General features: G+C 61.8%; 1 protein-coding gene across 2 annotated transcripts in view; it reads right to left on the bottom strand.

Annotated features, from left to right (window-relative positions):
• The window catches only part of GRM4 (glutamate metabotropic receptor 4), a 105,564-nt gene that overhangs the window by 15,766 nt on the left and 64,812 nt on the right, over positions 1-24,986 (bottom strand). For both annotated transcript variants that reach the window (XM_036318280.1, XM_036318281.1), the window contains exons 4-8: positions 17,985-18,120; positions 14,541-14,695; positions 12,347-12,487; positions 2,559-2,759; positions 2,206-2,342 (exon numbers count right to left, since the gene is read on the bottom strand). In XM_036318280.1, coding sequence (XP_036174173.1) covers positions 2,206-2,342; positions 2,559-2,759; positions 12,347-12,487; positions 14,541-14,695; positions 17,985-18,120 — 770 coding nt within the window. The remainder of the gene's footprint in view (positions 1-2,205; positions 2,343-2,558; positions 2,760-12,346; positions 12,488-14,540; positions 14,696-17,984; positions 18,121-24,986) is intronic.

The following is a 24,986-nucleotide window of genomic DNA, read 5'->3' as shown; positions in this document are numbered from 1 at the left end:
CTCCAGGCGCTGGGCAAAGGGAGCTGACCACTTGGGAGCCGGATTCACAGCATCTGCTCTACAGGAAGTGACTCTAAGGAAGAGCCGATGCTTAGAGGGCAGCGGGCCTGCCCGCACCGGGCCACGTGAGTGCTGGGCGCTTACTCCTGGAGAACAACCAGCTGGCCCCGGAGCGAGGGGCGGGTTTCAGAGCTGAGGAACGGGGGGGGGGGGGGGGGGGGCAAAGACCGGTGGGAAGAAAACCACGAGGAAGAAGCTTGCCGGTGGCCCTGGCATGACAGGGCTGTGTGGCCCCCAGCAGCCAAGCAGCACAGCCATGGCCGGCCGGGGCCTGCCGAATGCCAGGCCGGACAATCCCCGAGCCCCAGAGCTGGGAGACTGCAGGGAGGGACCTTTCCCAGAGGACACGGGTGACGGGGGTGTTCTGGAAAATTCTGGCTCCAGTGGAAAACGCAGTGAATGTGGTCACAGTTCTGCTGCCAGCTGGCTGCGTGCCCTGGAGCAGACACTGCAACCTCTGAACCTGGCTGTCCATCTGTTCCAATGATCGCGGACATGAAGCCGCTTGGCCCTTGGGCACTTAGGGGGTTTCCGCTAAGCATAACGGAAATGCTTTGATTTCACCAGAACGTCCGTCCACAAGGGCAGGGTCTTCATGTTTCCTTCCCTGCCCCCCATCCAGGCCCCAGGCAGGGCTGACACTTGGGGGGTGACAGGCCGGGGGGGGGGGGGGCAGTGAGTCTCTGTGGAATCTACAGGAGAAGTCATGAGGTCCGGGCGCCGGCAGGAGAGGCCTTCTCCTTGGCCTCCTGAGCCCTGCCCGCTCTGTGCCCCCCACAGCGCAGCCCAAAGTGAGCGCTCAGGGAGAAAGTGGGCAGGTGTGGTCATCTTCTCCCACCCCAACTCCAGGCGGGGGGGGGGGGGGGCGCGTACAGTGGGAGGGGACCTTCACTTCGCACGCCTGTAGCATGGGGATCACCCTGCCTGTCTGCCTGCCTCGCGGGCTGTCGTCCTCACATGAGGCCACATGCTGGAACGGAGCTGTGCACAGCGGTGCTCAGCCAGGGTGAGCTGCTCTGCTGCTGCTGCTGCCGCAGGACCTGCGTCACTGGCCCCCTGCCCCACCCACTGCGCCCGAATGAGGCCTGGCTCCATGTGGGGCATCGTCCCACGTTGCCAAGTGCGCCCACCTGCCCTGTTCTGCCTGCCTGCCTGCCTGCCTGTCTGTCTCTGCTCGGCACCCAGGAGCATCACCATAGCAATGAGCTCCGTCCCGCCGTGTGGCGCGGCCCTCGGCTCGCCCTGGGGCTGGGTTTCCTCTGATCTCTCCTCTGACTTAGAGGATGTGGGGCTAAGTGAGGTCATGGGCAGAAACTGCTCTTCAGGGCTCCAGGGGCTGGTCACCAGAGAGATCACTACAAGAGGGGACGCGGACGCGCTGCGGCTCTCCCAGGACGCGGAAGAAGCATGGGGAGGCCAGGCGTGGGCCTGGGCCCCGGGGCCTCTCAGGTCCATGCAGACGTCACACTGTGCCCACCAGAGCACACCCACCTTCACCCTGCAGGTCAGGGACCAAGTCCACGGGCATTTCCTTGGGGACAAACCACAGGTCCTTTCCCTCTGAAAACACTGCTTCCTGTCACGGCGGGGACTGAGGCCAGAGAGAAAGCCATGTCCCCACGTCCCGGGAACAACTGTGAGCTGGGAAGCGTGGCTGGGAGGACCCAGGAAAAGGGCGGCCTTCCCGGGGGTTTGCCAACGCTGGAGACCGACTCCCAAATACCCCCCACCTGCCACTGACTGCGCCTTTGCCTTAAACACTGTCCTCTGTCCAAGCATAGCCCCCTGCTCACCCCGCTGCCCACACCAGCAAGCCTGGAGCCATTTCACTCCACGTGCGCCTCTCTCCAGAGCTTTGGCCCTGCGAGGGGGCGGCAGGCAGAAAGGCCCAGGCAAGGGAGAGGCAGGGGCAGACACAGCAGGGGCCAGCGGCCCTGTTCTTCTGTCTCTGCTGGGGCCCGGGGCCCTCTGATGTCTGGGCGGGGGCACGGAACAAAATCCCGACTGGCAGCAGCAATCCCAGAGATCAGGGCTACTCAGGGGTTGCCCTGCTCACCCCCGCCTCCTCACCCCCCACTGAGCTGGGGTGGGTCGAGGGACTCTCCACCCCGGGCGCCCCCGCCCTCCTGCAGGCGCTTAGCTTACTCGCAGGTGCAGGTGGTCAGTCCAGGAGCCGATGACCTTGTACTCAGCAGAGCCGTTGCGCAGCTGGTACTGGTAGATGTCATAGCGGCCGGGCGCGTCTCCGTTCTCGTTGAAGGTCACGGGGTTCCCAGCAATGCCTGTGGGGACAGCGGGAGTCTCACACTCAATCTCCTTGCTGAGCCCACACCCAGAGGCTGGAGGACTATGAGCCCGGGGCAGACGCCTCTGGGAGGGCCCTGCACGGAGATCTGGGAGGCTTCACCCTTGACCCCACCCCCGGGGCCCCGGACCCCATCCTCTGGCTGCACGGCCCAGGACCCCCGGTTGGCCGGTGACACGCACCACGCTCCCACCTGAGAAGTTGACGCTGCGGATGTACTTGAGCAGCTGGGCGCCATCCACAGGGTCCATGCGTGGGCAGAGTCCCACGCGTCCCGGACACAGGTCCCGGTGCATCGCGTGCAGCGCGTGGCCCATGGCGTACACGGCGTCAATCACAAACTGCACCTTCCCCTCCTGCTCGTACGCTGAATCCTGCCCAATGCGCTCGCGGTCTGCAACCAAACACCCGGAGTGGGCGCCCGCCACGCCCGCCACCCTCTCAGGCCAAACACCTGGAGTGGGCGCCCGCCACGCCCGCCACCCTCTCAGGCCAAACACCCGGAGTGGGCGCCCGCCACGCCCGCCACGCCCGCCACGCCCGCCACGCCCGCAGGCCGCGCGGTGGGAAGCAGAGGTGCACAGCGTCCAGACGGCCCAGCTCTCCTGGCTCCTAGCCCACTGCTTGCTCTGCTCCCCAGGAATCAGTCTGGTGGAGGCAGCTGGGGGCCCCGAGGGGTGAAGGGGAGGGCCTGCTGTTCTCCCCACTGTACCCCTGGACCCTGTGCCCCGGGGCCCCAGAACAGCCAGGGCAGGGGGCGGGGCAGGGACTTCGAGGTGAGGACACGGGGCAGGGTGGAGGGACAGCATGGACAGACCACCACGGAAGCGGGGTTCCCCTCCTGAGGCCACAGCCCCTGCGCACAGCATGGCCGCAGCCTCCTCCCTCAAGGCCAGGACAAGGAATGAACCCTCAGAAGCCACCCCGCCCATGCCAGCCCGCTGGAGGGCCTGACACACCTTCCCAGGCAATTCCCCGCCCCCGGAGCCACCCGCCTGAGCCTCCAGGATCCGTGGTGTGGGGGCCAGGTTGGCGGGTCAGCACCAGCCCTGACCCCTGGGAGCTCTGAGGTCACTGTGTCCATCCCCCTCCTCCCACACCGGAGACAGACATGGGTGCCGGGGGCAGCCTGCTGCCCTGTGGTCTGTTCCGCCATCCAATCCCCACACCCAGAGGCTCAGTCACCACCCGCCCGGATGGCCACCCTTCTCAGCCTGGTTCAGGACAGAGCCCCAGGGACTGCTGAGTGGCAGCCAGAAACCACGGGATCGCGGTGCTGGGTGGCAGGCCCGTGGATCATCTGCTCCAATTCTGTCATTTACAGATAAGAAACCTGAAGCCCAGAGAGGCGGCCGCAGGTCCAGCGCCAGCCTCACGGGGACAGGATGAGCACTCCCAGCTTCAGCCTCTCCCCCCCCTCACTCCAGACTGCACTTGACCCCAGGCCCCAGGACCCCAGCTCACCCCCAGGGGAGGGGGGCCCTGCATTTTTACACAGTGAGGTCACCGTGCCTGCCTGCCAGGGCTCCTATCCCTGCCTCAGCCGCCAAGACCCCGCGACCCAGGGTGAGCCTGGCTCCCGTTTCCCCCACCTCGGGGTCAGAGCCGAGAGTCATTACTCAGACTGGACGGTTCGGGGCAGATGTCCAGTGGCTCTCCGGGGGCAGTTTGCTCCAGACGGAGCCCGCCACTCTACGCTGTGGCCTCGGGGCTGGAGATGGGTGGCCCAAGGCTGCCACCCCCGCCCTGGCAGTCAGCTAAGCCCCTCACCACCTGCCACACTGCACTGCATGGGCACCAGACTGTCTGGGCTGGAACCCCAGCTCCACCCACGCCTCTATCCGTGTGACCTTGAACCCATCACTCGGTCTCTCAGCTTCAGCTCCGGGCCAGGATCGGGACCCCGTGGGGACTAATGGTCTAATATTCACAGCGGCATGGAGGCCTGGGGCTTGCCAAGTGCCACAGAAGTTTGTTCAACTCCAGGTACAAGGACGTGGAGGCCCCGCCTGCCTCGGGCTCCACACAGCAGAGCGTTGCTAACAGGCAAAGCTATTTCTAGGCCAAGGCACGAACAGAGACAGGATGGACGTGAAAGGCAAACCTCCCAGCTTCCGCAGCGCAGCCTGCCTCTGTCCGAGGCCTCTGATCACAAGCTTCTAAAAGCGGAGCTGGGAGAGAAATGCAAGGAACAATCCTGTCCTCGGAGGGCGACAGAGGGGGCTGGGCCGGGATGGCCTGGAAAGGCCCGACCTGGACCCCACACTCACTCCCTCAGGCAGCCCCTGTGTCCTGCCCTCTGCAGCCTGAAGGAGGTAAAACTCAGCTCCCATTAGCTCCCTCCCCGGTTCAAAGGGACAAGAGATTGAATGCTTAATGAGGAGGCGGGGGAGGAGGCTGTGGCCTCGCAGAAAGGAGGCCGCCCTCCCAAGGCCACGCGCACTGGCCAATGGACCCCAGTGACCCTCAGCTCTGCTCTCCCGTCTCCCCAGGGGCCCCTCCTCAGCTTCCCGCTGAAGCAGCCATTCCCCACAGGGCACCTCACACTGGGGAACCTGTCTCTGCCTGAGCTGCTGTGGGCCCCCCCAAATCTCCACCCCCAAAGCTGCCAGGGACTTCTAGAAACTTCTCAGCACATTTTCACGTCCTTGACTTCTGCTCAAGTCTAGCCCCAAGTACAGATGAGAAAACAGGTGCAGTGAGGTGGCTTGCGAAGGACCTTTACCTTCGAGAGCGCAGCAGGCCTGAGCGAGCCCTACACACACACACACACACACACACACACACACACACACACACACACACCGCCAACCCCGAGGAAGCCCAGGGACAGAGCCCAGGTGCTCGCGGTCGGTGGGGGCGCAGGAGTCACACACACCAAACAGGACCAGGTGCTCCGTCCAAGCTGCGCCCATAACCAGCCGGCTCTCCCCCCAGCCCGGCTCCTCAGCTAATGAGCCCTCCCGAGCCTGCCATGCGCTCTTCCCGGGGCTCAGCTCGGGTGGGAGGCTGCACAGCCCCTCCGGAGGAGGGAACCGGGGTTTGCAGGTGGCGCCCAGTAGGTGTTCATACATCCCTGGGGATTGGCCTGGCTGGGATTTGAACTCAGATCGCTCTGGTTCCAAAAGAGTTTCTCTACCTGAACTGTCCCTCCCCTTCTCCCTGACCTGCCTCTGCCCCCTTCTGGGGCCCAGGCCCTGTGCCAACTGTCAGGCCAGGCCTAGCGGGAGTTAAGGACTTGTCTGCAGGGCTAGGATGTAGGTGGCCGTGGAGGGAAAGGGGTCAGAAAATCCCCTCTCACGGGGGTGGGAGCCCCAGGCCCAGGCAGGGGCGCCGCAATTCTGGGAGGAGGCAAGACACAATTCTGCGAGTTAGTGGAAGAGATAAATCCCAGACATACAGCAGCAGTGACAGCAGCAACAGTTTGAAGATGTCCTAATTGTGTCCCGGGGCACGATGAGCCGGAGATGCGCTTGGCTCCTCCGCGGCTGACAGGCAGCCAGGGAACCGGCGGAGAGGATTTCTCCCTCAATCCCCGCAGCTGTGGTTACTACGGCGACTGCAGCCTTTGTCTGCAGGTTGTAAATTGTAATTGAAATGTGTTTTCAAGGTTGAAATAATAAGGGCTCCTCCTTGACTCCCTCTCACCTCTCCACAACTCACCTGCCCAGCACAACCCTCCTGAGTTACACACACACGCACGCACGCGCACGCACACACGCACACCCGTGATGCTCACACAGGACACAAAACCAACCAGATATACACCCACATGCTTTCATATCTACACATATAGACTAGCAACACACAAACCAGCATGCATCTGAACACATCTGTATGCATGTCTGTGTACACAATGTACAAATAAACTCACAAAATATGTGTAACACACCATTAGCATGACATTCAAACAAGCATATGGTCATTCAGATTAACCTCGCCCTCCTTCAAACCCCGCAATGGCCTGTTCTCAGTCTGTATGAGACAGAATCCTTACAAACTGTCTACAAGGCCCACAAAATCTGCCGCCCCCCCCCCCCCAATCTACCTGCTGCTCTCTCTTCACCCGCAGGGGCCTCCTCACTGCCCCCTAACCTGCCAGGCATGAGCCTACCTCAGGGCCTTTGCACAAGCTGTGTCTTCTGCCTGGTACCATCTTCCCCAGGTCTCCACATGCCTCACTCGCTCATGCCTTTAGGTCTTTGCTCAAGCCTCACCTCTCAGTGAGGACTTGTGGCCTCAGTGTAAAGGTGCGAGTCCCCAGCACTCCCCATCCCCTCCAAGAGGCCCCTGGTCCTGCCCCCTCTGGCCTCACCGTTAGTTCCTCCCAGGAGGCCCACGGCTCTGACTGCTGGGAGGCCCAGCGTACCCCACCTGTCTGCAAGGTCACATTGTCTCCCACCTGCAGGGGGAGTTCCGGGGCAGGTCTGGCCCCATCCCCAAGCCCAGCACAGGGCTGGCCACACAGCCTCTTAGCAAATGCTAGTTGAACAAATGGGAAGCAGCAATGAGGGGAAGGGCCTGGAGGGGAAGCCGTCTAGCTGGTGGCTTGAGTAACTGTGAGTTCCTCTAATGGGTGGCACAGCCTAGCACACAGTAGGTAATTCCAAACGTGGTCACCCTTCCCTTCCCCTCGGGTTCCTTTGGGAATGTGGAGGTGGAAAGGCCCTGCAAAGCCGGCTGGAACAGCCAGGCGGGCCCTGGGGACAGGGCATACGCTGGCCCAAGGCAAACATCTCTGGAGTCAGACAGCCTGGGTTCAACTCTCAGCTCTGCTACTGATTACCTTGTGCCCTTGGGCAAGTCTTTAACTTCTCTATGCCTCAGTTTCCTCATCTGTAAAATGGGTTGCTGTGAGGATTCAATGCGAAGTGATAAATGCTATACAAGCATTAGCCGCTGCTCCTATTGCTGTTATCACAGGCTGGGTGATCGGCATCGTCCTCACATCCCCAGCTGCCACGCAGCTGCCCTCCCGCTCCGAGCTCCTGGCCCCCGGGAGCAGCAAGCAGTAAATTCCTCCTATTTCCTCATAAACCGGGCCTTCCTCCGCTCAGCCATCACCTGGCTGGCAGTGCTGTCAAAAAGATGGATGCCACATCTGCCCTGTTTACAGCTTTACCTCCAAACCCGCTCTGTAGCTCCCGGGAGGAGGCGGGAGAGGGGGGGCAGGCGCTGCCTTCCACAGGCCTGACAGCTGCAGAGCTGCCCGCTGGGTGACCCCTAGCTGGCTCGGTGCCAGGGGCGGTGGTCGCGGGGCCATCTGCCGCGCTTCCTGCAGATCACCTCCATCTTCTCCGGGACCCGTGAGGCCAGCTCTGCTGGGGCCGGGCTCCGGGGGAAGAGGACACTGAGGCCTCAGGGGTGAAGGGACCTGCCCGCAGCCACTCGGCACACGGCACACGGCACACGGCACACGCCTAGGGAGCCGCAGCACCAGACTCACACCCAAGTCTGTAGGACTCTCCGGCTGTATGCCTGAGGAAGAATGGGTGCCCACCCATACCCCCACACTTACCACTTCCAGGCACGCCAGCCCGTCTCCAGCTGCCAGCACCTGCCCCTCTCCTGAGGCTTCCTCTGGTCACAGGCGCCTCATTGCCCAGGCCTGCAGCAGGCGGGGCCTGAGCAATTCCCCCTCCAGGAGAGCTCCCAGTGGTTGATGGGGGTAGCATCTACCCCTCCTCCCCGCACCCCCCACCCCACCTCCACCTCGCACGTCCAGGGGTGACTGAGAGGCGTGCTCCTCTGTCCCCAGAGCCAGGGGTGTGGAGCTCCAGCTCTCAAGGGGAACCTGCTTGATACCCCTGCCTTTATGCTGCCTTCCCTCCCCTTCCTGTGTTTCCTGGGGTCCCCACCCCCCATGAACTGCTTGCTCTCTAATCTTTGTCTCAGAGGGAAGTGAACTGAAGATCCAGTCTCCCCAGCTGGAACACCCCAGGAACGCCACCCATCCTCTCAGCAGGGGTGCTGACAGGAGCCAGGGTGGCACTTGCTCACTGGGAGACCTCGGGCAGGGCGGGCAGGGCCTGGGGCAGAGGCCGAATGTTCGCATCGAGGGGACCAGGGTGGGCCAACCCGAGGCCGGCAGCGTGGGTGGGGCAGGAATCCCGGAGGAGGTGAGGGGGCAGGTGGAGAACACAGAGCTGGCTGAGGACAAGGGGGAGGGGGCCCTGAGGAGGGGGAGGGAAGGCAGGCTCGCTGGGGGTGCCTCCCGCTCCGCCAGTTCTCCAGCGCTGTCGTGTTCACAAACTGCCTCAGTCTCCTCGCCTATAGCGGGTGCAGCACCCGTGACAGCCTGGACCCCACCCTCAGGATCCAGGATCCCACAGCCAATACACATGGGCTGTTCAATTACCCGACTGCCTGTACACCCCACCTCTCACTCGCTCTCGGTCAACGACAACAGGTCATCAGCACCTCTCGCCGGCATCGCGTTCAGCCAGCTTCTCAGACACTGCATCTCCAACCCTCACAACACCCACCGATGGGTGTGATCTTCCTTGTTCTACAGACAAACTTCTGAGACTCAGAGGTTAAGTACCTTGTCCAAGGCCACACGGCAGGGAGAAGGCAGAGTCAGATCCAGACCTGGGGGGAGCCCTCCCCTCACCCCTCCCAGGTGCCCGGTCCAGAGCCAGCACTCCATGGGTGTCACCCTGGTCCTCCTGGCCAAAGACATTCTCCCCAGGGACCGGCTTGGCAAGGCCATGGGAAGCCGGAGCGGGGTCTCAGGGGACTCAGGCCCCACGAACATTCCCATGCTCCTCCGCTCCTCACCTTACCAGAGATGGACAGGCTCACTGAGCCTGACCTGGGGCCACGCAAGGTCTCTCCCCAGCTGCTGCTGCGGCTTCAGATGCAGCAAGGATCCAGGTGGCTGCCAGGTGCTGTCCTTCCACTCCTCCTGCCACCCGTGTTCACCCCGCTCTGCTCCTTTGCTCATGCCCCCCCCCTCCAGCCCGGGATGCATGCTGTCCTCCCTCCCAGCACCCCCCTTCCCTCTGAGCCACCCACGCTTTGCTGCACAGTAGAACACCTGGGGCACTTCCTGCAAATCCCGATGCCCTGGTTGCATCCAGTGCCCATTCAATCAGAATGTCTGGGGGTGGGAGTCAGGCCTCAGTCGTTTTAAAAGGTCCCCAGCTGATTCAGTGTGAACAGGCTGGGGGAGCACTGCTCCTACTCAAGGCTCCCAGCCCTAAACATACACACACTCACCTGGGGAGCTTGACAAACTACCGCGGCCCAGGTGGCACCCCCGGCTCTGTGCAGTGGGTCCGGCATGGTGTCCGAGCTGCCAGGGGACTCCAGTGCACAGCCAGGCTGGGAGCCACGTGACACCGTTCTCACCGTGCCTCCACTAACGCTTCCTCACTCCCGGAGACACCCTCGGGGCCGCTCACCACCAACCCCATTTCTCAGATGAGAAAGCAAAGGCCCAGAGAGGCCCCCGAGCTTGCCTCGGGCTCACAGTGAAGGAGACCCTCTTCTGAATCCTGCTGACGGCCAGCCCAGACCCCCCTGGGGCTGCCCGAGGCGGCCCTCTCCCCTTCACCAGCCCAGGTGGGAGATGTTGGTGAGCCCTGACCTGAGGACTGAGTCTGGACAGAGCCCCCATGGACTGACCAAGGCCTTGTCCCCGCCTGCCTCTCCCAGGCCAACAGGTGACTCCAGAAAGCCCCTCGCCCTGGGCAGGCGAGGCCAGTTACCCATCTGGCCCCATGTCCAGTCTCACCCATCTCCACCCCGAGCCACATCTGATGACCTATAAACAGGGTGACCATCCAATTCTCCATCCCCACTCGGGCACTTGTGAGAATAAATTGGGATGCTTTTATGCTTACACACACACACACACACACACACACACTCACACACACTCACACACACACTCACACACACACACTCACACACACACACTCACACACACACACTCACACACACACTCACACACACACACACACACACACTCACACACACACACTCACACACACACTCACACACACACACTCACACACACACTCACACACACACTCACTCACACACTCACACACACACTCACACACACTCACACACACTCACACACACTCACACACACTCACACACACACTTACACACTCTCACACACACACACACTCACACACACTCACACACACACTCACACACACACACTCACACACACACACTCACACACACACACTCACACACACACTCACACACACACACTCACACACACACACTCACACACACACTCACACACACACTCACACACACTCACACACACTCACTCACACACACACACACACACACACACTCACACACACTCACACTCACACACACTCACACACACTCACACACACACTTACACACTCTCACACACACACACACACTCACTCTCACACACACACACACAACGCACTCACACACACACATACAAACACACTCACACACACACACACACTCACACACACACACACACACACACACACACTCACAGAGAATAAGCAGGATGCACGGTCACCCTGCCTGTGAGGGCTCAGCCTCCCACGCCCAGATACATTAGGACTCCTGGCACCTCTGCCATGACTACTGCCCGATGAAGCATTTGCTGTGCAGCCCTGGACACGGTGCCTGGGCTCTCTGACTCTCCGTATTCTCCTCCATGATACGGGATCATAAAAGTCCCTAGAGCTACTGTGAGGGTGACATGAGACGACGGCTTTAAAGTTCCAAAACATAGCAGATGCGCTGTAAAGGGGTGTGCATGGTTATTAGCTCACCAAGGAACACAGCACCCACATCACCGAGGAAGACAGCACCCACACGCCCCTTCTCCCTTAGACATACCGACTCGTGCACACAGTCACACACACACACGTGTGCGAGCACACACCCTGCCACCTCCACCTGCATAGGAACCTGCCGGGGCCCTGGGGGATATCCAGTCCTAAGTGGCCACGATTCCGTGAGCCCTGGCCACCAGAGGGCAGCATGCTCCCCACCTGCCGCCTCACGTCATCATCCCCTCCTCTCCTGGCACTAGTGTGCCACCCCTGCCTAGGATTCATGCATGTCCCTGGGGCCTGTCCTGCGGCCCCTTGGTCACCTGGCCCCTCCCAGCCGCACCGACCAGTCGAGGAGGAATGGGAGGGAGTCCACCATCCTTGCACAGGCACCTCTCAGGGAGGGCACCGGGCTCTCCCACCGTCACTGAGCCCAGGCCTGCTGCCCAGACCAGGAGCACACAAGGGCCCACATCCAAACCACGAGGGCATCCCCAGGGGGCTGAGGGCCTCAAGCTCACAGCTGAGTTCAAATCCTGCTCTACCACCTTCTGCCTGGGAAACAGCCTGTGAGACGGACCGCTGTCCTGTCCGCCCGGTTCACTCCGTCCTGAATCCTCAGCACCTGCCCACACGCTACCTTTGCTGGGAGGCGTCCTCTTTCTTATGTTCTTTTGTTTCTACTGCACCTTTTCCTCTGACATAGTCTATACAGTATTTACTTACTGGTCTTGTTGACTGTCAGTCTCCCCGTTAGATTAAAAACGCCAAGAGGTTTCTGACTCGTGTTTACCGCTCTATCCACCTGCTTAGACAGAGCCAGGCACTCCTGGGGGTCCAACCAGAGTCCACAGGGCAGCTGGGGTCGGTTCAGTTCTACGGCTCCAGATGAACCCCAAGGCAGCCACAGGCCGAGAACTAGGAGCCCCTTCCCCCACTCAGCGGGCGTCAGACCACAGAGGTTTCTACCACCCAAGCCCTCAAACCTTCGGGGACCGAACCCTAGATTAGCTCGGCCCCGCCCCCTGGAGACCCCAACTCCCCGCCCAGGCGCCAGCCCATCTTCTCCCCAGTGGCCTGGACCCGGGAGACTCCGCCCCTGCAGATCTGCCACCTGCTGGGCACTAACCACCTTTCCCCCTCAGCGCCCCCCTGGGGACCCACGGGGGGACCCAGGTCCCGCCCGCGTGCTCACTGGTGCACTTCTTGACGTGGCTGCCCTTCTTGAGCGCGTGGCGGCTCAGCTTGCAGTGGAAGTTGTCCTCCCAGAACTCGGCAAACCAGATGTTGCGCCGGTTGTTGTCCAGCGTGCGGCTGGAGAAGTAGCGGTCGAAGCCTGGCCGGGAAGCAGGACGTCAGGCCTCGTCAGACCTCGGGAACCCCCTTCTCCACCGCCCCGCCCTCCTGCTCCCCCTCCCCCCTCCGCTTAGAGCTGGCCCGGCAGAGGGAGGGAAGGAGGGAGGGGAGAGCCAGGGCCCAGGTGGAAAAAACACAAAATGTGGAGCATTTCATTTCATTCTAAATGAAAAGAGCTTATGGAGTCCCAGGGGGCGCATGTGTAATCTTACAAGCGCGGCCTTTATGGGAGGAAGTGCGATGCGATGCCCCTGCCGCCTTCTTACTACCAAATGCTAATGTCAGGCCTCTTTGAGGAGCCACCTGCCGGTCCTGAGATTGGAGTGAGGGGGGGGGGGGCATGGGGGGGGAGACGGGGGGGGGGGGGCAAACCTGGAAACACCCGAGCTCTCCGTTCTGAAGAGGAGCCCAAACCAGAGAGGCGGGGGTGACCTGGGCCACAGCGAGACCAGGAGCTGGTCTTCTCCCTTCAAGTCCAGAACTGCCCGTCACTGGCCATGCGCCTCCCCTCTGCCTGCTCCTGGGAGCTCACCAGCTCTGCTCTGAGCCCAGACACCCTGCCCGGAGGCAGGCTGGCGGTGAGCAATGCCCTCTCACCCGATGCCCCTTCTACGCCGATGACTGTTCCGTGTCATGCGCACAGTGGCTCCGCGGCTTGGGAGAGGCCAGAGGCCTGGAAGCTCAAGGGGCCACACAAATGGCGAGCCCCCTGGGTGGCAGGCCCCGGTGGAGGCCCAGGGACTGCCTGCCAGAGCCGCGCGGCCGGCCTGGGCAGGGGATCTCCGCCCCGGCACTGTGCCGCTCAGGGCACTGCGGGTGTTGAACTACATTCCTGGCCCCTACCTGCTGGGTGCCAGGAGCATCACCTGCCACGTGTGACAAGCAAAGCTGTCTCCAGTCCAGGCATCGCCAAATGTCCTTCAGGGTCAAAGACCCTCACACGAGAGCCACTGCCCTAAAGGCTTCTCTAATGCCCAGAGAGAAAGGGGACTTGTCAGGCCAGTCCCGGGCTCACATCGCAGCTCTGCCACGTGACGGCCACTGCTTGTCACCTAACCTCTCCGGGCCTCAGTGCATCCACCTCCACGAGGCTAGTGGTTGAGGGGGAGACCAGCCGGAGGTCTGCAGGCCTGCACCACAGGTACCAATAGCCGCGGTTACTGTTGTTTTGTGCTCATTGTGGCTGAGGCCGGGAGGGGTGGTGGGGAATGTTGTTTTGTGCTCACTGTGGCTGAGGCCGGGAGGGGTGGTGGGGAATGTTGTTTTGTGCTCACTGTGGCTGAGGCCGGGAGGGGTGGTGTGGAAATGGCTGCCTGTGCCTCAAGGAGAATAGAGGGCACGGCTCTGTGACCTGCAGCAGGTCCCTCCCTGCTCAGGCCTCGGTCTCTGGGAGGCATGTCCGCAGGCCTTTCCATCCCACGGAGCAAGAGCAGAGGAGAAGCCCTGGGAGCCTCCCCCGTGGTGAGGACAGCGAGGTCCCTGGGAAATCAGGCCGTTAAGGGGACGCCAGCCTCACCCACAGCGAGGGTCCCGCACCGCCGGCTGGTCCTGCCCGGGGTGGCCAAGAAGAAGGGGTGCTGAGCAGGGCAGGCCCAGCCCCAGGACCACCCAGGACCTGCCCGCCCCAGGCCGGTCGCAGGGCATCCCTGCCCCTCCCAGCTCCCTCTCCTATGGCCTGCGGGCAGCTCCGGGCCTTCCCGCAGAGACCCCTCCAGGCAGGGCCAGGGCCTGTTCCAGACGGAAAGTGGTGACGGAGAGAGCTTGACAAATGAGCCTCTGTAGGTGTCACACGTCTCCCGCACCCAAAGATACTGAGAAAGGAGAGGAAAGCCCTGGATCTCGACTGAGGGCTTGAGTGAGGCCAGAAAGCCAGCCCAGAACAGAGAGGCTGTGGGCCAAGAAGAGGGTGGACAGGGCGTGGAAAGGTAGGGAGGGGAGAGGAAGGGAGGGGACAGTGAGAGGCACAGTGAGGGGCGACGCTGGCGGTGGTGGTGTCAGAGTGGCGGGCGCGCCCTCGGGCCTGCTGGGCCTACCTCGCACCGACATCCTCTTGGGGAGGACGGTGACAGCGCCCTCGGCCACCTCCTCCAGGTGCAGCACGGGTGCGATCTTGGAGCCCCAGCTGTCCGAGCCCATCCAGAAGAAGTGGCCTGTCTGGTTGGCCTTCCGCGCCGCCTGCAGCACACGCCTGTGGGAACACACACCAGCCCAGCCCAGCCATGTCTGTCCATGCTGTCCCACCCTGGGCACTGGCTGACACCCCCCCGGCCCCCAGGCACACACCTGTCCCCCTCACAGCCCATGATGTCCCCCAGGCTATGCCTGGATCCCCCACCCCCTCCACCACTGACCCACATGAGCCCAGGGCCCACAGCTGCCCTGCACCCATGCTTGTCCCCCTAGACAAGTGGTTCTCGACCTTCCTAATGCCGCGACCCTTTAATACAGTTCCTCATGTTGTGGTGACCCCCAACCACAAAATTATTTTCGTTGCTACTTCATAACTGTAATGTTGCTACTGTTATGAATTGTAATGTAAATATCTGATATGCAGGATGTATTTAGGCGACCCCTGTGAAAGGGTCGTTCGACCCCCAAAGGGGTCGCGACCCACAGGTTGAGAACCGCTGCCCTAGACCATAGTTCCTTCTGCCACTGGCCCACACCTGCCCACAGGTTCCCCTTTCACCCATCCCATACATGTACCCCTAGACTTGGCCTATCCCCTAGGCCACACCTGCCTACAGGCCCCATGTGCTCCCCCAGTCCCACTCCTGTCCCCTAGAGCTAACCTGTCCCTGCAAAGTCCAGGCCTGTTTCCCTAGGCATGTACCTGCCCTGTGTCTGACCCAGGCTCCCAGACCTACATCTGCCCAACCCTGTCCTCTAAGGTTCAAGCCACCCTTACCCTAAACCCACACCCACATCTCTTGACCGCTTCTCACACTTACATGCACACAGGCATGCACACACATGCACACAGGCATGCACATGCATACATACACCCCTCTGTACCTGCTGCTCCCCTGCCAGCAGTACCCCGTCACCCCCCTCCTTCTGTGCCAGAGTCCAGGTCCTGCACAGAGCTGCTCCCCCCTCCCCCAGGCTGTGCTTGTCCCCTGCCCTGGCAGTGGTTTTAATCAAGTCAGGGATCCTGAACCCAGCACAGGGCCGAGACCCCAGAGGCTTAACAGATGCAGACTAAGTGGCCCCTCAAACACATGTTCAAGGAGAAGAACCGGGAGGCCGGGAGGAATCCCCCAACCAGCTCCTTCCACTGGAGCTCAGAGGGAGCAAGCAACTTGTTCAAGACCACACAGCAAGTTGGAGGCTAGGATGCTAGAAACTGGCCAGGCCCCTCATGGGTGAGAGCCAGGACCCAGCCCCAGGCTTGGGGTGCTGCTGGGCCTGTACAGAGGCGACCTACTGGGAAGGACAGCTGGGGAGAAAGCTGTCTCCAGGCCCCAGAGCCCACACCTTCCCTCCTCCCATCTCCTGACTCTGGACATTTGCAGACCCCCAAGCCTGCTGCTGCGCCTCAGGTTATTAATACCCGCTTGCATCCTGCCAGCCAGAAATGACCGAGCCTCCAGTCCTGCAAAGTCACCTGGTTTATTTTTACTTCTGTTTGCTTCTAGAAATGCATGTGGATTTCCAGAAATGCCCCCACCTCCCACCACACTTCCCCTCCCCCAGGAGCCTCTTCCCTGGGATACACTCAGAGCCCTCACCCGCCCTCCCAGCTCAGAGCCCATCTGAGCTGAGCAGGAGGCCGGAGGAGCCCTGGCTGGGTGGGCATGAGCCCTGACTGGTGCTGGGCTGTGGGCTGGAAGTGGGAGGCAGGAGTGCAGGGACTGTGACTGAAGCGAGGACAAGGAGCTCAGAAGGGGTCCCCTCCCGTCTCCCGCACCCCCTGTCCCTGCCCCCAGACGGGCTGACCCAAGGGCAGCAGGAACCTCCAGAGCCAGGAGTAAGGCACCTACAAGCTTTGAGGGGCTGTGAGCAACCTCTGTGCTCACTCAGAGGCGTCAGGTGGACTCCGAGGACACCCTGGCCCTTCACCGCCAGGGCTGCCTCCCTTCGAGATGGCCCTTGGGTTTTGAGGCCTGACTGATGTTCCAGAACTTAGGGACTGGTGATGTCGACTGGGGAAATCTGCTTCCTGTCGCTCAGGAGTCCAGGGCAGGCTCTTCACCACGTGGGGAAAGTATGGGAAAGAATGGGGCCCAGAGAGGACGCTGGTTAGCAATGGGAGGGAGGCAGCTCAGCCAGCTCCCTAAGGGCAGGGCCTGGGGGTGCCCAGGGCTGCTGCCCCACCCTACTCTGCAAATGCAGGGGTGTGCCTCCCCCACCAGACTCTGAGCAGGGGCTGTGGCCTCCCTCTGACTGGGGCTCCCCAAGGGCAGGGCTGTGTCTCCCCTCAGACTAGGGAATCACAGAGGCCTGGCCCATCTTGGCCCTGAGGTCCAGTCTCCGAGAGGTGGTAACAGGAAAAAGGCAGGAAGGAGGGAAAGAGGTTAGGAGGGGTTCAGGGGTTATCTTTTTTTTTTTAATATATATTTTATTGATTTTTTTTACAGTGAGGAAGGGAGCGGGATAGAGAGTTAGAAGCACCGATGAGAGAGAAACATTGATCAGCTGCCTCCTGCAAGCCCCCCACTGGGGATGTGCCTGCAACCAAGGTACATGCCCTTGACCGGAATCGAACCTGGAACCCTTCAGTCCGCAGGCCGACACTCTATCCACTGAGCCAAACCAGTCAGGACCAGGGGTTATCTTTTAAAGGCACCGAGTTTGGGACCTATGCCTCGGGCACCACTGGGGGCAGGCATGCAAGCTGTGGGCTGGCCCAGGGTTGCTGCACGGCATTGTCCTGGCACCTGGAGTCCACCTGCTCCCATTCTCCAGATGCAAAAACTGAGGCCCAGGAAGGGGACAATACTGCCCACAGTGAGTGTGTCCCCAAGCCAGGACTAGAACCACAGGCCAGGCCTTTCCCCACTACCCTGAGCTCACCAAGAAAGGAGGCAGGTACTGAGAAGTGGCCACCATGCATTAGGCTCCTACTGCGTGCCAGGCCACTCTAAGCCCTTTCTGCCATTCCGGCACGCAGTTCTCAAACACCGCCAGCAGGCATCCTTAGCCCAGAGAGGTTGAAAAACTTGCCTGGGTCACAGGACCAGCAAGAGAGAGAGCAGGATTAGCAGCTAGGTGCTCTGGCCCTAACCCAGGGCCGTAGCCCCTCCATTACAGTACCTGCTTCCCAGCCCTGGCTGGTAGAACGGATGCAGGACACGGGGAGGGGGGAGAACAGGGGCGCCCACTAGCACCAGCCTGTGGCCCTGCCTGAGGGGTGTCCCAGCCCCACACTCACTCACCCACCCGACCACTCTGGATCCCTCTCTGGGGTCAGACTTGTGCAGGAAGGTCACCAGCAGGGATCCCTGGCTCCCACCCCTGCCCGCTGCCCCCCTCACCTGATGTCATCCTCATTGGCAAAGATGACGACCCCCCTGGCGTTCGAGGTCTCCAGCAGGCGCCGGATGATCTTGTCAAACTCCCCCGGCTTGGGCTCCCGCGGGATCTTCACCGACTGGGCGATGCACACGCCCCCTGCGGGAAGGGGCCAGTCAGCCTGGGCGGACAGGAGAGCTGGAGTCTCTCTTCCCCTTTCCCCCCAACTCATACTCCCCCTCCCCCCCCCCCCCCCCCCCGCCAGGAGAACAAGGCTGGGAGCACCCAAGTTCCAATACTCACCCACTGGGTGACCCTGGACATGTCACCTAAGTTCTCTGTGCCTCGGTTTCCCCATTATAAAGTAGGCGAGAGGCAATACAGCATTGTGTTTAGGAGCTAGTCTGCTTGGGCTCAAATCTGGGCTCTGCTACTTACTACTGTGTGACCTGAGGGCGGTTACTGAACCTCTCTGTGCCTCACACACATCGTCTGTAAAGTGAAGATAATAACACCACTACTTCATAGGGTTGTTGTAAAGCTGAGTTAATGCATGGACATAAAATAATATCTGGCACAGGCTAAGTGCTGAGTAAACGCTGACTATCCACATTGTAACCACATCATAGGATTTTTAGGAGTGAATCTGAGCGTGAGAGCAAAGCGCCCACCGTGGGCCCTCAGTGCCCCCCACGCCCACACCCACACCCACCTCCCAGGCCTCTGTCCCAGGCCCCGTGCTCACCAGCAGGCCCCTCGGAAAGCAGTGGGCGAGGCTGCTGGCTGGTGCCGCACACCTGGGCAGCGCTGCTGCAACCCAGCTCCGTTATCGTCCCGGCTCCAGGCACCTTTCTGACTCACAGACCCTGCACTGTGTAGGCCCTCGGGCTCCAACTCTGGCCTGGCTGGTGCCTTGACACCACAGCCTCCCTCCCCCTCCCCTCTCCCCCTCCCAACCCCCTTCCCCCAGCCCCCGACCTCTTATTTGTGGTAAGATTCCCAGCAGAGAGCTCAAGAGCCTGGGAAGACCGTTCAGGGCTGTGCTGCAAGAGGGGTGGTGCTGCACAGACAGGGGAGCTGACTGGGGTCAGGGGGTCTTTGGGAGCCCTCCTGTCACTGCCCCACTGCCTGCCAGCTGGGTCCTAGGGAGGGGACCAGGGCCAGCCTGCCTCTTGCTCAGTCCTCTGCAAGAAGCCGGACTCACCAGGCTGGCGGCTCACAGAAATCCTGGAGCCTGTACACCTCACCCAGCCGGTCCCCAGCCCCAGACTGTCCCCAGCGCTGGCGAGGATGGGTATTACCCATGCATTTAATCGCCCGGATCTCCTGGTACAAAAGCACCGGTGGGCCTGTGTTTCTATCATCAACCGCATTTGACAGACGAGGAAACTGAGGCTCAGAGGAGAGAAGCGGCCGGCTCAAAGCTACAGAGTCCCCCCATCCCCTATCCCTGCTAGCTGGGATGCTCCCCTCCAGGGAATAAGACCCCAGGGCCTCTGGTGGCAGAGTCAGGCCTCCGTTGTTGGAAAAGCATGAGGGGTTATTCTTAATGAACCCAGACCCTTTATTAAGACCATCACCCACCTCTGAGGCCCACTCAGGTGTCTTGGCCCAGCCCCACCTCAAACAGGAGCCCTTCGGGGCCCAGCCAATGCCTCAAGCCATCCACCGTGGCTGGGCACCCCTGGGCCTCCGAATGGCTCCCGGTCCAGGCTCGGGCAACCTGAGGCCTCTGCACAGCCTGCTCCAGGCCTGGGCTGCAAGGGGCTCACTGTGCCGGGAGACACCCACCCACCTGCCCCATGGAAAGGCGCCAACACCCAGCTCCACCCAAGAAGAGATTCTACCCATGGGCAGAGTTGGTAATCAGGGAAGGCTGCCCAGAGGCGGTGACCCTGAGCTGGGTCTTAGAGGGAGGAGGCGTAAGCAGCCAGGCGGGGGCACTTTGGGGAGAACAAGGTATAGGGAGTAGAGGGGGCAGCTCTGCACCAGGTGCCCGCCGGGCCTCGGGCCACACAACACACACACTGCCACATCCCTGTCCCCGGCCGGGAAGGGCACCCCTGCTCCTCTGCAGCAGGCAAGGCAGCATGCCCCTGCCCCCACCCTGACCAGCACCCACCTCCCTTCCTGCCTCCTCCAGGCAGACAGAGCGCCTCCCTTCTCTCCTGAGACACCCACAGAACTCCCATCCCATGGTCAGGAGCTCACGGGGAAGGAGGAGAGAAGGAAAGAGGGTCCTTGGCAGGACCGGGCCCCCCAGTCCTGGGGCACAGGGAGAGCCGAAGGGCCCCAGTCCGCTGCCCACAGCGCTGCCCGGCGCTAATGGCAGCCAGGCAGACACGGCTCCAGCTAAACCCTCCATATGGTTGCTTTCCAGTTAGAAAGTGGGCCAATTGCAACATGTCTGCCCCAGCTGGGGAGACAGATGGACAAGAGGAGGAGGCTGGATGGGGTGAGGGGAGCCACCTGGCTGCAGCAGGGAGGGGCCCAGGGGCCAGGGAGGGCGGCAGGATGGAGTCAATTGTTCTCCAACAGGGAGAAACTCTTAGCTTAAGGAATCCCTCTGGGCAGCCCCTGCGAGTGGTCCTGGAAGCCCCGCCTGCTGCCTGCCGCCCAGGCGCGTCTTGCAGGCTTCTTTTTGCTGGTGAAGGAAAAACTGGGTGACCACAGCTCTATCAGCGAGAATGTGAATCACAGGCACTTGAGATGAGAGCATGGCCTGAGCCACAAGGCGGGAGGGGCGGGGGGGGGGCAGGGGGCGGGGGGGGGCAGGGGGCGGGGGGGCGGGGGGTTATGCAGAGCTCAGTGAACTATGGAGCGTCTGACCCATATTGAATATCTCTCTGCAGATGTTGCATTATTCATCTGAGGGCGGCATCATCAGCACAGCTCCAATATACAGATGAGGAAACTGAGGCACAGAGGCTCAGGGCTTCCCCAAGGTCACACAGACAGTCACAGCAGAGCAGGGGTTGGCGACAGGACGCCTGTCTCCCTCAGCCACCCCTTCAGCCCGTCCACTGTGTCATGGCCAAGGCCATGTGGGGAAGGGGTTGGGGTGTGGAGTCAGGGGGACACCTGGGGGCCGTGAACCTGGGCGTGTCTGGGGACAGCCCTGGCCTGGGGTTAGCGCCCACTGCTGTCCCTGCCCCGGGGTGAGACCCAGTGCCAACGGGGCCCCTTTGCGTTGCTGCCCAATTGTCAGCGGGCTGCTCAGGGGACCCCAGAGCAGGCGCACGGGGCTGGCTCAGCAGGCTCTTCCCTGGGGTGACACAAGCCCCAGGAGAGGGTGGCCCAGCATCTGCCTCAACCGCCCTCCTGGCCCCCTTCCCTAGCTAGCGAGGATTCGAGGGGCCCGGAGGGCACCCCCTGCATGCCGGCACTCCATGATCCTCACACACCGGGGGCAGGTGCTAACAGCCCATCCTACAGACAAGGAAACTGAGGCTCAGAGGAACTAAGTCGCCTGACAGAGCGCACACAGCGGAAGTGGGACTGCAGTGCAGTTTGTGTGCAGAGCCCCAGGGAAGGGAAGGCCTGGTCACTGAGCCTGCTAACCCCATCTCCGGCAGCACCTCCCCAGCTCTGGAAACACCCTGAGTCACACACCAAGCCCGCCAGCCCTCCTGTGTCAGCCCCTGCAGCGTGGCTCCGTCACCATGGAGACCGTGGCTCACACTCCCCTCAGCACCCCCTTCCAACCTCTGCACCAAAGAGGGGCCCTTCTTCACACCCTTCTCCCCCTCCTGGCCTCTCATTGGACAAAATAAGAACCCGTGAGTCCACTTGATAGTAAATATGGTCCCATCAAACCCGTGCAGCAAGGAACAAGCCCACTCCCTGTCTCCCGGCAGGGCAGGAACCCTCCAGTGTCCCGGCTCCAGCACAGGATCACAGGAGGGGGGCAGGGAGGAGCCTGAGTTCCCCATCGCCTCCAGGCCCTCCTGGATCCCCTTGGCCAGCCCCTCACTCTACACGCCAGGCACCCAGCCCCCTGGCGAGCACCCGGCTGCCATGTGCCAACTTCAAGCTGCCGCGCGCCAAGCCAGTGCTCCCACTGCAGGGCCAGGGCAGGAAGCCACAGCCACCCGCCAAGAACAGCTGAGCACACGGAGGTGGCAGGGACCTCGGAGACCCCCGGGCCCATTCTGGGCGTGGAGGGAGGAGACTGAGGCCAGAGGAGGGCGGTGCCCACTCCAGGTGAGGCTCTCACTGGCACCGGGGTCAGCATCCAGGCCAGCCCTCTGACTGCTTCCCACCTGCTTGTCACTGTTACCGAGCCGCGGGACTAAAGCCCGCAGTGAAGTGGGGCACCCCAAACCTCCCAGGCCCCACTCCCCTCTCCCAGCACCCCGACTCCCACCCCCTCTCTCCCCCACCCCCACCCCCCACCCCGCCCTCTCCCAGCCCCACACTGCTCCTGCAGTGGCCTGAGCCCGCCCTGGCTCCACACCTTGCTCTCCCCGGTGCGCTGCCCACCAGTCAACACTGGCTTATCCTTGGTCCCACCCCTCAAGGCCCTGCCTCTGCTAGCAGAAAGCTGGACAGTGTGATGGACGGGCGTCCCTGGAAGGCTGACCGCGGGGTGGGGGGTGGGGGGTGGTCCTGTGAAGCTGAGTGTGCCGAGTGCCTTCCGCCAGCCCGTCCCCTCCTCACTCCGGCCCAGAGAAATGGGCCCGGGACGTGAGGACGGAGCACAGACAAGCGCACCGCATGTGAAACAGCAGCATGGAGACAGCAGCCCAGGCAAGCTGTGGGGTCTGGACATGGGCTGTTACGGAGTCTCGGTAATGAGACAGCTCTCGGGAATCCGCGGACAGCATCCTGACAACGAAGCTGCCTGGAGAGCAAACTGCAGCGGGATCGTCCCTTTCCCGTAGTTTGAGGACCACACGCACTGAGCGTCACCTGTGGCCACACACACATATGAGCAACGGCTACATGAAGGCCGGAGCTTGTCCGGTGGAGTCGCTGCCATCTCCCCAGTGCCTAGGCCAGTGGTCGGCAAACTTTTTAAACAGGGGGCCGGTTCACTGTCCCTCAGACCGTTGGAGGGCCGGACTATAGTTTAAAAAAAAACTATGAACAAATTCCTATGCACACTGCACATATCTTATTTTGAAGTAAAAAATCAAAACGGGAACAAATACAATATTTGTATTTGCATGTGGCCCGCGGGCCGTAGTTTGAGGACCCCTGGCCTAGACCAGTGCCTGCACACACCAGGTGCTCAGCAAATGCTCCCGGAGTGGCTGACGAGGGCCCGAGGGATCCCACCACCGTCAGGGTCATGGTGACCTCAGGAAGCAAAGGACAGGACAGGGCTCCACAGGGGGCTTCCAGGCAGGAGTCAGGAGCAAATACGGCAAAATGTACAAGCTTGGTATATGTGGGCCCCAGGAGCCAGGCCAGACACAGCGCTCGGACACGAGTGAAGCAAAGGGGTCCCAGTCCTCACGTAGCTGCCTGATGGAGAACCCCCAGGTCCTCCCTTTGTCCCTTCATGAAATGGGGCCACTCGGCCACTCTTGGCCCCGTGGCATCCGAAGCAGCCGGGAGGGGGGACGGGGCCTGCCAGGAGCTGCTCTTACCCTGCCAGCCAGCGGGTTCCTTAAATCCTACCTTCCCCGAGGTGGCTCCGACCTGGCCAGCCCCCTCCCCCGGGTGCACCTCCCCCGGCTCCAGCCACCTATCCTGACGCGAATGTGACATAGAGACTCCACTACCAAACTTGATCTCGGTTTCCTGTTGTATTTGTGGTCTCTGCGACCTTTCCACTTGCGGTCTGGTGACCTTTCTGGGTGTCCTCTGGGTCCGGCCGATGAATCTGCCCCAGAGTCTGCCCCCCTGCACTCCCCAAGGCCAGGGCTGGGTCTGTGTGTGCGCTTGTTCATTCATTCAGTAGACAAGTGCCCTGTTCAGTGCCTGGCACAATCGACCTTAGGAAACGACAGCAACTAAGACCCCTCCCGTGGGGACCAGGAGGGAGTCAGCCCGAGGAGACGCTCCTGCCCCGCGGGGCACACCTTGGCAGGGAAGGCCCACTGGGCGCCAGGCCGCCACAGCCCCCAGACACCAAGCCGGCGTTCAACCTACACGCCTGCCCCGCATCACCTCTGCCCTCCTCCACTGGGGCAGCTCGCATTCCCTGAAGCCCAGTATGTTTCCGCCGGGTCAGATGCTGGGAGGCAGCCGTAAGGACACCCGGCTTCTTCCGTACCACGTCATAGGGCAGGAGGGAAGGACACGGTCTTGGAGCCAGGGTAGAGGTGGAAGCAAGTGGGGCCAAGTGAAGCAGGGGCTGGGGAACCCCCAGAGGGCAGGGCGGCTGGGCAGGGCCAGCCGCTGGAGGCAGAGGCAGACCTGCACACTGGGACCTTCCCGAGGAGCTGCCTTGCCGGAGAGCTGGGGACTGGGAACGCTCCAGACTTGGGAAGCGTGCCCTCGGCGAGTCTCTCTGCTGAGTGGCCACGTCTCCCCGGCCGGGACTGTCCACGGTGGCCGTCCATCAGCACAGGTGACCCAGGGAGCCTGCCCGAGGGGCGCGCTCCTTCAGGCTTCTTCCAACTCCGTCATTCTCCCTCTCGCCAGGAGACCCACCTTGCCAGGCACCAGGGCAAGGTTTGGGCCTTCCCCAGGAAGGAGCTAAACGACCAGCCTGCAGGCTTGAGGCGGCCCAGGTGACCACGATAGGGCACCACATCCACAGCGCCCAGGGCACGGGGCGCCCACCTCCTTGCTCCAGCGCCCAGGGCCTGGGGCCGCATTCTGCAACCCAGGCTGCTCACTCTGCCCGAGCAGCCCCGGGCTCTGGGCTCAGACAGGGAGGGAAAATCCTCCTCTAGAACATCGAGCAATTTCCCTGAGGCCCAACCTCGCAGGGGGCACAGCCAGGTTTGTCCCATCCCTTCACAGTCTGAGCAAGTGACCTTTAAATTTAAAAAAGGGAGAAAAACAATGAAAAGACAAATTCCAGGAAATCAAGTGGAAAAATCTACATTACAGCAAAATGTGAAGGCAGC

This window comes from Myotis myotis, unplaced genomic scaffold, assembly GCF_014108235.1.
Source record: "Myotis myotis isolate mMyoMyo1 unplaced genomic scaffold, mMyoMyo1.p scaffold_m19_p_7, whole genome shotgun sequence".
Lineage (NCBI taxonomy): Eukaryota > Metazoa > Chordata > Mammalia > Chiroptera > Vespertilionidae > Myotis > Myotis myotis.
The sequence above is the reverse complement of the archived record's forward strand: the minus strand, read 5'-3'. Positions and strand labels throughout refer to the sequence as shown.